Source organism: Bubalus kerabau, chromosome 5 (genome assembly GCF_029407905.1).
Source record: "Bubalus kerabau isolate K-KA32 ecotype Philippines breed swamp buffalo chromosome 5, PCC_UOA_SB_1v2, whole genome shotgun sequence".
Taxonomy (NCBI): domain Eukaryota; kingdom Metazoa; phylum Chordata; class Mammalia; order Artiodactyla; family Bovidae; genus Bubalus; species Bubalus kerabau.
The window spans coordinates 87,774,353-87,788,287 of NC_073628.1; the positions used below are offsets into that span (position 1 = coordinate 87,774,353).

Below are 13,935 nucleotides of genomic sequence, written 5' to 3' on the forward strand. Positions count from 1 at the left end.
AGAAAAATAGATTTGACCAATCAACTTAAGATTACCCATGAAAATGTGGCTTATGGCATATGGATTGGTAGTTGCACAGTGTATCATGAAAATCTATGCTGCCATCTTCACAGTTCCTGATTCAGGTTGTAGAGAATGGGTCACATTTTTTTAAATGTGCATTTAGTATTTTCTTAAATGACTAGATGCAAAATGTTTGAACACTTCTGAGTGATTTAAAGTAATCTAATAATTCATAAACTCTGAATAGAATATTAAAAATAAAGATGCCATGTATGATACATATTTAGGATCTATATAGTACATAATCACAATTTTGAAAACACACAAAAATTCTCAGTTCATATAATTTATTGCAGTTAGCACACAGTTTAAAAATTCACCAACACACCAATAGTACAAAACTAAACAGCATTATAAGTTATTCCCCCCTCAGGAAAATAAAACATACTATGATTGTCAAAGCTAGATGTCAGTCTAAGTTTTAGAACAAAGGAAGAATGTGAAACTAATAAAAGGAAAAAGCAATCACTCACAATGACCACAAAAAGAAAATCCAAAAGAAAGTCCGTTTTCTCACAGACATTGATTGTCTTCTCTAAATTAATAAAAATTATCTTAACATAAACTGTACTTTAAAAAAACTAGAAACTCTTCAAGTAACTAAAGATAATGCTCCAAGGCCATTTTCACAGCTTTTTTTGTTTGTTTGTTTGCTTTAAATGCCATTACAGCCAAATTAACACACATTTGACCAAATATTTCCAAAACAGTCCAGCAACACACAATGGAGTTTTCCATTCAGTATCTTAAGCACAAAAATAGGCTATGTTTACAGTAGTTAAGGCGATCAAATTTTAAACAAAAGCAATTTAAAAAAAAAAAAAAAGGGAAAAACAGCAAACGTTTTCCATGCTACTCCCATAGACCTTATTTGTAAGTGCAAGACAGGAAAACAAACACTGTGCAAAATGCTTTTGCCCTGTGTGCTGGTCATTAAAACCACACGTTGGGCTGCAGCCTCTGCTGCCGCGATACACATAGTCTACTAACCCCCTTCCCCGTGTCAATCAAGGCAGTCCAGTCCATTCAGCCTGGGGCTTTTTCAGTCCATAGAATCTTTTCATGAGTTGGGGGTGTGGGGGGGACGGGGGTAAAGGATGGAGGGAGGAAGGGAGGGGAAAGGAAGGAGAGAAAAAGAAAAGGGGAAGGAAAAAAAAAGAGAATGACCTATTGTCAATTTGTGCAGTAGTTACTCTAAGAACGCTCAACTGGGTAAATGTGTACATCTAAACTTTGAGCTGGCCTGGGTTTTGTGCAATTAGAAGTTTTGTTATAAATGCACACTGCACATGCAGATCTTTAAGCCATTTGTAAACATTTATATTTTCCTTGTTATGTAGCGAAGTTATCAATTTGCAGCTTAAGTTTTTATTCAGCTTAACAGTTTCAACTTAAAGACAGTGGGAAAGTCAATTTAAATTATATAAAATAAAAATAAAAACAGTGCATTAACGTTCTTCATAACACCAGGTTTTTTTTTTTTTTCCAAATGGTGCTATTTCTCTAAGGAAATTAAATAATTTTAAACTCACTCGTTAAAGTTATACAATGCAAACAAAGACAAAAAATATATTGAAACTCATGCATTTCTGTAGCGTTAATATTTACTTTTCAAGACTCAACTAAGAGCATCAACACAACCTGTCAAGTCCTTTGACACCCCCCCAGCCCATGTAATCAATTACAGTATACAATAACAGTAATTCACATTTTTCAACACACAGTTCAACACTGCTGAAGCTGCAATATCCTTTTTCATCCCAAGCAAACCTTCACAAAGACAGCGTCCCAGTGATCCCAGTGTACTTTCAGAATTTCTCTCAATGGGAACCGTCAGAAAACCAGAAGTTGCCACAGAAAGTTTTAAGTCAACTGCTTGTTTAAAAATAGATAATCCAGCATTTCAGAAATTTTCCATTTGGGTCTAAAAGCATTCAGGTTTCCAACAGCCAGAAAAGATTCATGCAATTTGAGACATATAAAGAGGCTAATAAAACTGGAGGGAATTTCTACTTTAAAAAAAAGAAAAAGTGGGAAAAAGGAGAGAGCTCAAAAGACACCGCAGTGCTGACAAAACAGACCCTATGAAAGCATTTTGTGATAGGACGATTTGTTTCAAAGGTTCTTATTGGCTTACTTCCCCTACCCCCTCGAAAGAAAGGAAGAAAAAAACACCTCTCTATTCTCCGACTTGCTCTAAAGTTTCTTTAATCAGGATGCTAAATTAGTGAGATTCTCATGCTATTCTAAAGTGCAAAAACAAGTTAATATCCCAACCTTTCAGTTCCAGGAAACGAGACTGCTTTTAGACCGTACCACAACTATATAGAGATCTATTTATATATAGGTATATATATATTATTTATATATATATATATAAAATTATTTCCAGAGTTCTTGAGAGCTATCTTCTAAGGTCCAGTCTCTGACCGCGGGCAGGCTCAGCGCCTCGCTTTTGACCGACAAGGAGTTCACCAACTCACAGTGGAACTTGCGGATGTGCCGGTACAGGTCCCCGGACTGCGTGAACCTGCGCTCGCACCACTTGCAGGCGTGCGGCTTCTCGCGCGTGTGCACCACGGCGTGGCGGCTCAGGTTGTGCGAGTACTGGAAGCTCTTGCCGCACTGCGTGCACGTGTAGGGCTTCTCGCCCGAGTGAGTCCTCTCGTGGCGCTTCAGGGTGTACATGCAGGAGAACGTCTTCCCGCACAGCGAGCAGGTGGGCACGTTGACGTCGGCGGCCGGCTTGCTGCGCAGGCCGTCCTGCTCGCGGAAGTGCGTGCTCAGGTGGATCTGCAGGATGTGCGGGCTGGGGAAGACCTTGTTGCACAGGGGGCACATGAAGATCTGGCCGGCCGGGCTCAGGATGTTGGAGACGTAGGGCAGCAGGCTGCTCTCCATGCCGCCCTCCACCTGGACCCGCTCGCTCTCGGGGGTCATCATCTCGTCGTCGCTGGCTTTGTCCTCCCGCTCCAGCTCCCTCAGGACCGAGTCCTCCCTCAGAGGAGCCAGATGGGCCGGCTCATACTGTACCCTGTTATTAGTGCTCACACTCTCTTTCACAGTGCTATGTTCCATGTCATAGTCATTAGTGCCAACATCACTCTCATCACAGGAAGCCTCTTTCTCCACCTTCACCTGCACCAGGTTGCTTCTCAGCACGTCCTGTGAAGAGAAATAAGAGCTGTTCAGATTTTCAACTCCTGAAAGGCTGGACTTGACAGACAGGTCCAGCACACAGTCAACATCTGCCGAATCCCTCACGGAGGTGACAGACCTCTGGGACAAAGACTCTGTTGAGCTGCAGGGGCTGGCTACTGTTTTTCCAGCTGCTGTGGCGTGTGGCTCTGCCTCTCCGCCAGCCTGGGGGATGCCTGCTGAGTCCGAGGGCAATCGCATCCACATGTTCCCAGGCTCGGCCGCCAAGTCCCTTTTGCTGGGCAAGATGTTCAGTTTTTCATCTTCCCCTTCATCTTCATCACTGGGCAAATCGCCTGCCATGTGGCTGCTGCCATCCGAGAGGCTCTCGACTTTGTCCGAACAACTTGAAGCATCTTCTTCCTTTTTGGTGCTGTCTGCCTCCGTGGTGGCTTTCTCTTTCAGCTTCTTTTTGCAGACTTTGACAATGTCATACATGTGGAGATAACTGGCAGCTGCTAGCACGTCTTCAATGGGCAAGTCTTTGAACTGGAGTTTCCCTTCATACATGAATTCAAGCAGGAGAGCGAAGGCTGGGGCTGTAACAATGTCGCTGTTCAGATGAACAATGTCTCTTTTGTCCAGCTGGTCCTTGTAAAAGAGGTGGAAATACATGCTGCACGAAGCCAGTACTGCTCGGTGCGCTCGGAACTGGGCATCTCCCACCAGAACAGTGCAGTCACAAAGAAAACCCTGATGTCTCTGCTCGCTCAGACACTGCAGCAAATGTCTACTATGGTCTGGAAACTCCATACTGTCTTCATAACCTGGGAAGAGAGAAATTTCTCATGAGAGTCTGGTTAGGAACAACTTTTCAATGCTCTAGTCCCCACTTAAAAAAAAAAAATCAGCTTGGGCCTCGGAGGTACATGTCCCTGAATTTTAATCAGGCTTATGACCCAAGCACTACCAAATCACACACACACACACACACACAAAACCAAGTGTGAGAAGAAAAATGTACGCTTTCAAAACTTTTTACTCCAGCCAAACAGTCTCTGATGCGTCTCCACCTTCCCTGAACTTTTAGTCAAGTTTTAAAAGTCTTCATTTCAATACAGTCTCTTACTGAGAGTAAGAATTTAGGTCTCTTTCAGAAGAAATTTAACTAACTCTAATCATCAAATTATGTCCTACAAAACCTACAAAATAGCTTTATTTTCAAAGGGAACAACTCAAATAATGAACAAAGAAAAGTCTCAAACACATTCTGGAAGATTCAGAAAACTTGTTCAACCATCCTTTTGTATTACTTTTGATACCTGACCGCACTTAGAAAGCGCGATTTAAACACACACATTTGGCTGAATCAAGGAAAAAAAAAAAATGAAACCGCATAATTAGTCCAGAAATCAGCAAACAACTTACTTTTAAAGTCAGAGTGTTAAAACAACAAAAGCCCTGTGTATAAAAACAGATGTTAATGCCTTAAGATTTGCAGGTATAGCACACATGTACAAGATCAGAAGGAACTACATGAACAGATGGAAAAGATCATCCTTACTATGAACAAATCCAAATTTTTTTTTTATGAATTGAGAAAAGAAATGGTTGTATTTCTTTGTAAAATCTGTACATTTAGAATATTAAAAACCAGAAGGGCTTTATTTAACTCTGAAAATTCTCATCTAAACTTTGATCTGTTGCATAGCAAAATGAGTTCTATATTAAAATCAATACAAACTTTTAAATAAAGGCATATTACATTTAAATGAAACTCAAAAGCTGTACAGGTTCGACATACCAAAAAAAGCCTTGCTAGTAAAAGAGAAACTATTTTTTTTTTTTTTACTCTGCCATACCTCAGTCAACAGAAAATACTTTGTTTCAACATAACTTGATATATTCTGTTTTCCCAATAGCCTTTATTCTTTCAAATGTGCATTGTTGCCCTTATTTTCTGGTGAAAAAGGGTAAAATGGAGGGAGGGGAGACGCAGATGTACAAAGGGTCAAAATTCAACTGCAAAATTCAACTCCTTAAAAATAAAGAAAGCCCGACTTCCCCTTTCCTATGACTAGAAGCAAGGTTCCACATCACCCAGCTCAAAAAGTGCATTTGGGGAATGGATACATATTAATTTAATATTTAAAAATTACTTCCCTGCTGCTTCTACACTTTGCCCAAGATGAACTAAAACTTTCAGCCTACATTCTGCAAGATGCCACTATTAGAATAAACCAAGATTTACAATACAATCACTTTAAGTGCCCCACAGCTAACATCAATCCTAATCCTTGAGAGGGCTAAAAATAAAGATTGGAGGGCAGCTCACAAGGTAGCCGTGATCAAATTAGGAGGCTGAGAGGACAGAGAGGGACGAAGAAGGAAGCTTATAAACATCTGATCCAGCTGACTGTGGCCATATGGCAGCTGCTGCCCAGATAAAGAGATTAAGAATAGAGGAGTGCGATTACAGCTGTCTGGCCAATTCAGGCAGCTCAAATCTACAAGTTCTAAATTAGTCGCTAACACAAAAACTCCTGCAAATAATTATCGTTATGCTGAAATAAAAGATCTCTTAAGTATATATTTGAGAGAGAAATGAGGAAACCAGTCAAACTATTCTCCTGGGGACAAAAGTTTTTTTTTTTCCTTTTCTTTTAAAAAAAACCCTTCGGTTTCAAAAGCACTACAGCTGTATGTTTCAGTAAGTAGTGCTGTGAATGTTTTGGAGAATAAAGTTTCACAGTGGAATTCATTACACAACAATCTAGCTTCTTAACTAGAATAATCTTCTCATATAAGTTTGAATGCTGGATTCCAAACAGTTTACTGTTCCCCCCCCCCCCACCACTCCAAAAGCAAAAGGAATCTAAATAGCAGTGAACAACAACAAAAAAGCATTTTAATCCGAAGTGATCTCAAAAAGAAGTATTTCAAAGCCTTTCTTAACATCTCAAAACTTGAAATATTCTGTAAAGTTCTTTACCGCTCAAACAAAAAGGGATAAAAATTAAAACTAAACAAGCCCAAGACTTTCAATGCCAATAAGATGTTCATTTAATCCTCAATTCCACATTTTACCCCTAAACTGGATTAGAAAAGTAATGTGATTTTTTTTTAAATTAAATAAACAAAACACCAAAACAGAAATATGCTCAATCTAATCTCTTGCTACTCCTACCTTTAGGACACATAAACCTGATTAAGTCTTTTCCTCTGAGTCTCGCTGGCTCCAGGTCTGTTACATCGGTGGAAAAAAAGCAGACTAAGAGAGACAGATGCAAAGTGGAGATGATGTTAGAGAGGAATGAGATACCTTCTCCACCACAGATCCGCACACACTAACTCCCTGTCTGTGTGTTAGAATAAAAGGCTGAGGGATGGCAGGCTGTCAGCTGCTCTGACATCATGTTCAGATGGAAATGCTACCTCCAGCTGTGCTCCTTTTAATGCCATATGCTACTCCTCTACACTCCTGCCACCAGCTTTTTCTTAGGAGAACTTTTCTCTTCTGTTAGTATAAACAAAATACTTCAAAGTCTCCCTTTTTCCCCCCAAACTTTCTAACAGAAGAAATTGAAAAACTCAGCATATGGAGTTCTACTGTATTTATGGAATAGCAACACTTCTGTCTTAAGTTGGTGGACTGGCTTACATACTGACAGCACACTCTTGCCACGGTGCTATTCAGGAAATCCAGATTCACTTTTATTCAACTCCAACATTTAGTTTCAAAGGCAGCTCAGCGATATTTTTAAACCAACCCATTTGACATCTCCAGTCCCATTTCAACATTATTACGGCACTTTAATTTCTTTTTCTCTGCGGAGAGAATGGTATACATGTCTCAGGATGTTGGAAGACTATTCAGAACTATGACTTCAACCTGGTTCTCATTATTTCACCCTTACATAACGACTTATCTAAAACTACCTTCTCAGTAAAATTTCTCACACTGCCAGTTAATGCAAATTTCAACTCTCAGTATCAACAAGCTGAAACTGCACTTTCTGAAATCCTGGAAAGTACTTCAATGAGACAAATTAATAAACTGACAACCTGCTACAGCCACCTAAAATGATTGCTGCATCTGGGTATCTGATCCGACTTTCCCCTCAGAAAGAGCAGAACTTTGTCTTCCCCTTGATCTGTGTCCCATAACAATCTTTTTTTGGGTCACTCTGTAATGTTCATGATCACAAGAAAACCTTTCAGGGAGAAAGGGGGAAGGGGCGGGGGAACCTAGGTCTAGCAAGTTAGAACTTTTTTAGCTACATGTGCGGGTCTTTTCGAATGGCTGATGAAATTGTAAAGCAACCCGGGCTGGCCCGACCGGTGCCCTGAAAGGGGCTGCGACATCTGTGAATGTCAAATACGTCTGCACAGGCTCCTGTGGGGGTGAGGAACAGAAAAGGCTCTGGGGCCTGAGGCGCCAAGTGTCACAGTCCTAGTGATAACCACTCTGTTCTCATTAGAAAAACCATGGCCAAGAGTTAAAGAGTAACAAAGGCCAAGTTTCTGCCGTGCTTCTTGCTTTCCCAAAGTCACAAACCCAACTTTCTCTAACTTCGCGATGAATGACATAATTATGAATGCTTATTTCAGGAGGCACTCTTTGGAGATAAAATTCCTCAGCCACACCACCTATTCTGCACAAATGCCCTCGCCTCATTCCCATATATCAGACATTAATCACCCCATTTACCCAGTGGGGTTGGGGGGGGGCGAGTGACAGTTTAATGAGTCCCGAGCACCGCAATGGGCCAGCGACTCCCACTCCACAAATCAACCTCTTTGAGCCTCGCAGCCGCAGGTCCGTAGAGGGTTTTGTGAGGCCGGGTTTTGTTTTTCAAGGAGGTGGGGGCAGGGGTGCGGAGCAGGGAGGTGGCGGGGGTGGGGGTGGGAAGCAATGCAAATTTTTACGTAGTTGGCTGTGCATAAAACACTAGGGGAAAGAGGAAGGTTAAACCACAGGGAAGGAGGTGGAGGGCGTAGAGCCGGTGCAGCAGGAAAACACCTTAAACAACAGACGAGAAAACAGACCCGGGTCACGGCAACAACAAAAGAAAAGTCGTAAGAAGCCGGGGGAGGGTGGCTGCTACCGCTTCCCCGCCGCCACGGCGAGAGCCCCCGGCAACTGCCCCAGCCCGGGAGGGGCCTCCCCGCGGGCGCCGCCGCAGCTGCAAGGGTCCCCGGAGCCGCGGCCGTCCCGGCGCCGTGCAGCTGCACCGCTCCCAAGCCCCCGCCCCGCGCCCCCCGCCCCCGAGAGGCGCCGCCGCAGCTGCACCGGCCGGAGCGCGCCCCGCGCCGCAGCTGCACCGGCCGCACCCCGCCCGACCCGCAGCTGCGGCGGCCCGGCCCCGCACCCGGCCCCTGCTGCGGCGGTGCCCCCCACCACCCCTAGCTCCACCCGCACAAACTAACTCCACTCGCGGGGCCCGGTCGCCCGCCCGCCTGCTCGCACTGCCCCGCCGGCCGGGGCCGCACAGCCGGCGCCCCGCCCGCCAGGGCCCCGGGCGCGGAGGGGGCGCCGGGTCGGGGCCGGGGGCCGGCGCCGGGACTCACACGGAGCGGCCCTAAGTCACCGCGTCCCCGCCGCCGCCGCGTCCTCCGCCTCCCGGCCGCCGCTGCCGCCGCTGCCGGACTTGGTGGGCTTCCTCCTCCGCGGGCCCCCCCTCCCTCCCTCCCGGCCCCCCCGCCCCCCAATCCCGGCTCCGTCGCCCGCTCCCCCTGCCCCCTCCCTCCCTCCCGCCCACCCCCTCTGGCAGCCGGAGGAGCGCGGCGGAGCGAAGAGGCCCCACTCTCAACGGCTCCCCATGGCAGCAGCCCAGGGGCGGCCGCAGCCTGCCAGACACAGCGAGGGAGCGAGCGAGCGAGGAGCGAGCGCGGAGCCCGGGCCGGGGGGCGGGCGGGGGCGGGGGGGCCAAGGGGGAGGGGCGGGGGACGCACCACGCACGCACGCGGCGGCGCCGGCCAGATGTTCCCCCCCACCACCCGCGCGCCTCCCTCCCTCCCGGCGCTGGGCTGCTGCGATTGACCGAAAGCGGCCGGACCGGGTTCCCCGCCCGCCTCCAGCACGCAGTCTCCTCCAATAGGAGGGCGGCTTTTCAGGAGGGCGGAGGCAGTGGCGGGCAATCGTCGGACTGACAAGAGGGCCTAGCCAATGGGAAAGGCGAACTGAAGCTGCCGCTCGCGCGTGCCAATCGCAAACAGAAACTGTTGGGATGGGCGGGTCCGGGCGGGGCTGGTAGCAAGGCGGTGCAGGCGGAGTCGTCGGGCGGGCGCAGCGGCGGTGGCGGCAGCGGCGCCCCTCTGGGGGACTTGGCCGTGAGAAAGTGAAAGGAGCCCGCGGGCGGCGGCGACAGCTGCGCTGGGAGGGGCTTGTTTCCAGGCTAGGAGGCCTCGCGCGCTCTGGGCGAGCGGAGCGAGCTTTTCGGTGTGCGCCTTGACAACCGTAAATACACTTTTAAGTGAAGTGGGTCTGGGCTGCTTGAAGTTACGGAGGTATCCGCGGAGGCAGGGCGCCCGGGACACACATGACCTAAGTCCGGCATTAGGTGGCTTCCTCTACTCTGGCTGCTGTGGGTGGCGACGCCCAGGCCCTCGTGTCCCAGAGCGCAGAGGGTAGGACTAAGGGACGTCCTCGCTCCGTCTGGCGCTGCCCCGTCAGCAGCTGCAGGTGCGCGCCGGGCTCAGCGGACGCCACTGGCTCCGACGGGCAGTTTCTGAGCGTCGTTCTCAGGGCATCTTGTCACAGGCACGGCAGAGCGCCTGTATTTCTCGCAGAACCCTTATGTCACGTGTATTGCACTGTTACAAGTAGCCATTCCCAAGTGACCAAATTCTAGAGAACTACAGTGAAAGTAATACTTGGAGACGCCATACCCTGAGTTCTTAATTTGTACGTCTTCAAGCCACAAAATCAAAGTACTGAGGGAAGATGTAAGACTTGCATCGTTTCTGCCTTCCTTCAAATACATTTTTATTCGATTCCCATTCTTTTGCGATTAAACTCTGTTCTTTACGGCCACCAAGAAAAGTAGAAACTTCAAGAAGTTGAAAATCTTCTTGAGGAGGCAAGACTTACAAGTAAAAAGTTGAATAACAGGGCAGAAAATGGTTTACGAATGTAGAAAACTGCGGAGTGAGGAAGTTAGTACCCTTGTAATTGTCAAGGAAATGTGTTTATTCTTTGCTAACTGAACTGAGACTGGCAAGCCTGTTGATAACCAACTTGGCAGGAGACCTTTCAACTGGGCAAAATGTGCTCTCACTTTGTTCCAGGTCAGATGGGTAAACCAAGTTGAAAGTATTGTTTAGGCAGTCAGACATACTGAATTACTAATGAAGTAAAAAACAGGAGCACTCGGGATTCCTGAAGCTGAAATACTGTTGGAATATCCTATTAGAAACAGTGGTGATATTCTCTATTCTTTCCTCAACCTTTCATGTGCCCATGAGATTGATAACTGAGGTCAAGGCCATTCTATGACAACCAGAGTGTTTTATTCCATGAAATGTATTCTATTTGTGCTTTTGCTGACTTCTGGATCTTTTAGTCTGTTGACAAAAGGCCAAATTTCAGTTGACTTGTTAAAAGATAGGGAGTTTATAAATATTCTTGATAAAGGAAATACACTCTTAAAAAAAAAAAAAACAGGTGGAAAGAAGTACATGCTTTGCCAACAAACTCAGGGGAAAAAATTGGAAAGAAATATTTGCATTCTCAGAGTTGTTTTTCACCTACTAAAAGTTTAAGGAAAGTAACAGATCTCTGGATAAAAAGACAAAGTAATTAATAGTGTCAACATATTAAATAAGTTCATGAGAAAATTAGAACATTAAGATTATCCACAAAAAGTTTAGAAACTCAGTGTAAAGTCACAACTCTAACAAAAGGCTTTACAAAAGGCACCTACAGGGAGAATAATAGCCCCGGAGATGTGCAGGGGTGGACAATGATGCATGAAAAGTTATGAACATTGTTTTTTAGATATAAGAATCATCACTAGGATCCATTTTGAGGGCTGAGGACATGTAGATTAAATAGAGATTTAAGAAAGCAAGTTTATAGACCCTTAGTTATTTAAAAGATTTTCTAAATTCATGAAAATGCATGAAATATTCATACACTGTCAATTAATAAAAACATTTCTAAAGTATTTATTGTGTTCAAGAAAGATACTCTGATGGGATACAGAAGACAACAAAAAAGCATGTGACACTTTCTCTCCTTAGGGTTTAAATTTAGTCGGGAAAGAAATGGCATACATGTGTAAAAATCAGAACCAATGGAAAAACTAAATAACAATATAATAAGATGTGAATGTCAGAGCTAAATGTGATACTAAATTTTTATAACTGTCTTGTCCCTGGTCTCTGATTGCTGTTGCATTTTCTCTGCCCTTTTTTTATAGTAAAAAAAATTTTAGGTGACTTTTTTTGAAGGGTCTTAAACACTGTAAAAACGATACTTGTAATCATGTTTGGAAAGTCATCAGCATACAAATTGTAAATAAATAAGACTGATTTCAGAGGTATCATAATACAGAGTGATAACTTTTTATTGGGCACCAATTGAAACCATAGAAGGTAAGTCACACTATAAAGCACCCTTTCAAGTAAGCCCCTCAAAGTAGGGACTGTTTATACAACAAGCTTAGCAAATTAACAAGATCCAGAGCTACTTGACAGAGTTTGAGAGCCAATAATCTTTTTTTTCTCTCCCACAATGGAAAAAAAAGCAGAAAGTATATATAATCTCTAAACTATTAGAAAAATATAAAATTGCTTTCCTCTGGAGGAATCCTAGTCCTATACAGTTCCAGTTAATCCACACTTTTCTGGGAGTCCTGAAATTCAAAGTAATACCAGTCAATCTAACCACTTATGGTTCGACTTCTTGTCAGAGAAAAAGATGTATGTTTTACTAACGTGCATCTTGACTGATAACAATTTAACACTCTAAAACATTAACATACCAAATAAAATTTAATTTGATGAGCAACTCCATAAAGTTAATGTCTGATTTTTAAATATGAACCACAGGTCGAATCTCCGGGGGAAAGAAAAAATCAGTGTTCTTATTACACTTCATGCAATAGGCCATGTTGAAAAGGTTATCTGTGAAATTAATTTTTGTATATTGACTTTTTATAAGCTTCAAGTATAATTGGAATTTTTTCTTAAAAAAATAGGGAAGCAAGCATTAATAATAAAAGAACAGGTACTCCAACATGTAATGTTTTAAATATCAGAACTATAAAGTGTGACAAAATGTGGGTAGAAATTAACCTGGTTTTGAATCTAGAGGAAAAAATACACTACAATGAAGAAGTTGTTGAAGCTTCTGTTAAGCCCACTTTCAATATCATAGTACACATTAAACTCTGTTAGCTTATTTCGAACCTCTCTCTCCCTCTGTCTCTCTCATTCTCTTCTTGCTTTTAGAAATGAACAGGTTGAAATGGCATAAAGAGAAGACACAAGCACACCTGAGACGATGGTTAAAAAAAAAAAGCAAACTGCAACACTCACCACTATAATGAAATGAAGGAGCATATTTCCTAAAGCATAGTTTATATACATACACATATATAAAATAATCCCTAGCACATTATATACCAAATCATTTCTTGGGCTATAGATTCTACAGTACTTGAATCTTAAATTCCTAAACTATGATAAGTCATAAATAGGAGATAATTTATCCTGATTCTTAGCCCTAATAACAGAAATGTTATCAAAAACACTTGAGAAAAGATCCTTAGCAGATTCACACAGGGCGTTGGGAATAGACCCCCTATACTGGAAGCAGAGTGAACCTACAGCAGTAACTCAAACCTGTTTGAGGTCTGTTAAATGGCAGAGAGGAACAAAAGATACAGCCTTCCCAGAACTGTTTTTCCTGTACAGCCAGTTTTCAGTTGCTTACTGTAAATCAGGGCTTTTACATGACCACCATAAATCCAGACAGCATAATGGCTGAAGGAGGCTGATAGCTCAGGCTTGGTTGAGACCAAGACTGGCCACTTCAAAGAACTTAGAAAGCAAGCAGAGTCACCCAACCCACACCCCTTTTCCTCTTTCTCTCTCTCTCTCCCTCCATCCCTGCATTAAATACATTATGCCTTATGCATATATGAGAGGAAAAAAGGCATGTAGTGACACTTTTTGTAGTTCACTTAGTGCTAAAATGCATTCATTATTCTATTGGTACGTGATCTCAGGTAGTGTTCCAACCCCAGGTTGGCTGTCTTCCTTCCTACACAGAATGCCTTCCTGCCATCCACTGATGTGAGCTCAATCAGTTAAAAAGTACTTAAATACTATCCTAAACAAAATAAATTTGTATAGACAAGTCTACCACCCTTAAGAAAATCCACAGTTCCTCCAGAATCCAAATGTTAGAATTGTTCTATTGTTTTGGAAGTTATATTAATTAAAAAATGCATTCATTTTATCTGTGGATTTTTTAGATTTAATTTTAAAAAGTAATCTGAAGAAACATGACTTTTCCAGATGAACAGATTCTGTTAAAGAAAGATTGAATGTGAACCCATGATATTCAGGCCCCATTTTTAAAATAACATAAATCTTTGAGTAGTGATTGTTCTCAAATTCTGTAAAATATATAGAGAGTGAGGTAATTTGTTTTTGTCAAAATTAAAGAATAAAAGTTCCAGATGTTTAAATGTTCTTGATTATATTCAGTTGCTCAAATTTGGG

The 13,935-nt window shown here is 43.4% G+C and overlaps 1 protein-coding gene and 1 long non-coding RNA gene across 5 annotated transcripts in view; both read right to left on the reverse strand.

Moving 5' to 3' along the window:
- Positions 1-333: 333 nt before the first annotated feature.
- On the reverse strand, positions 334-8,926 carry ZBTB18 (zinc finger and BTB domain containing 18). Of its 4 annotated transcripts, none has more exons than XM_055582106.1 (3): positions 8,773-8,900; positions 6,389-6,472; positions 334-4,028 (listed from the first exon to the last, which is right to left on the reverse strand). In XM_055582106.1, the coding sequence occupies exons 2-3, from the start codon at positions 6,399-6,401 to the stop codon at positions 2,446-2,448; spliced, it is 1,596 nt and encodes a 531-aa protein (XP_055438081.1). In that variant the 5' UTR covers positions 6,402-6,472; positions 8,773-8,900; the 3' UTR covers positions 334-2,445. The 4 variants fall into 4 exon arrangements, with proteins under 4 accessions (XP_055438081.1, XP_055438083.1, XP_055438082.1 ...); XM_055582108.1 differs by lacking the exon at positions 8,773-8,900 and adding an exon at positions 6,867-7,830; XM_055582107.1 differs by lacking the exon at positions 8,773-8,900 and adding an exon at positions 6,863-7,830.
- A 2,891-nt stretch (positions 8,927-11,817) lies between these two features.
- Positions 11,818-13,935, reverse strand: part of LOC129652964 (uncharacterized) — a 100,080-nt gene continuing 97,962 nt past the window's right edge. Inside the window, exon 3 of the long non-coding RNA XR_008714874.1 lies at positions 11,818-12,059. This is a non-coding gene — a long non-coding RNA (uncharacterized LOC129652964). The remainder of the gene's footprint in view (positions 12,060-13,935) is intronic.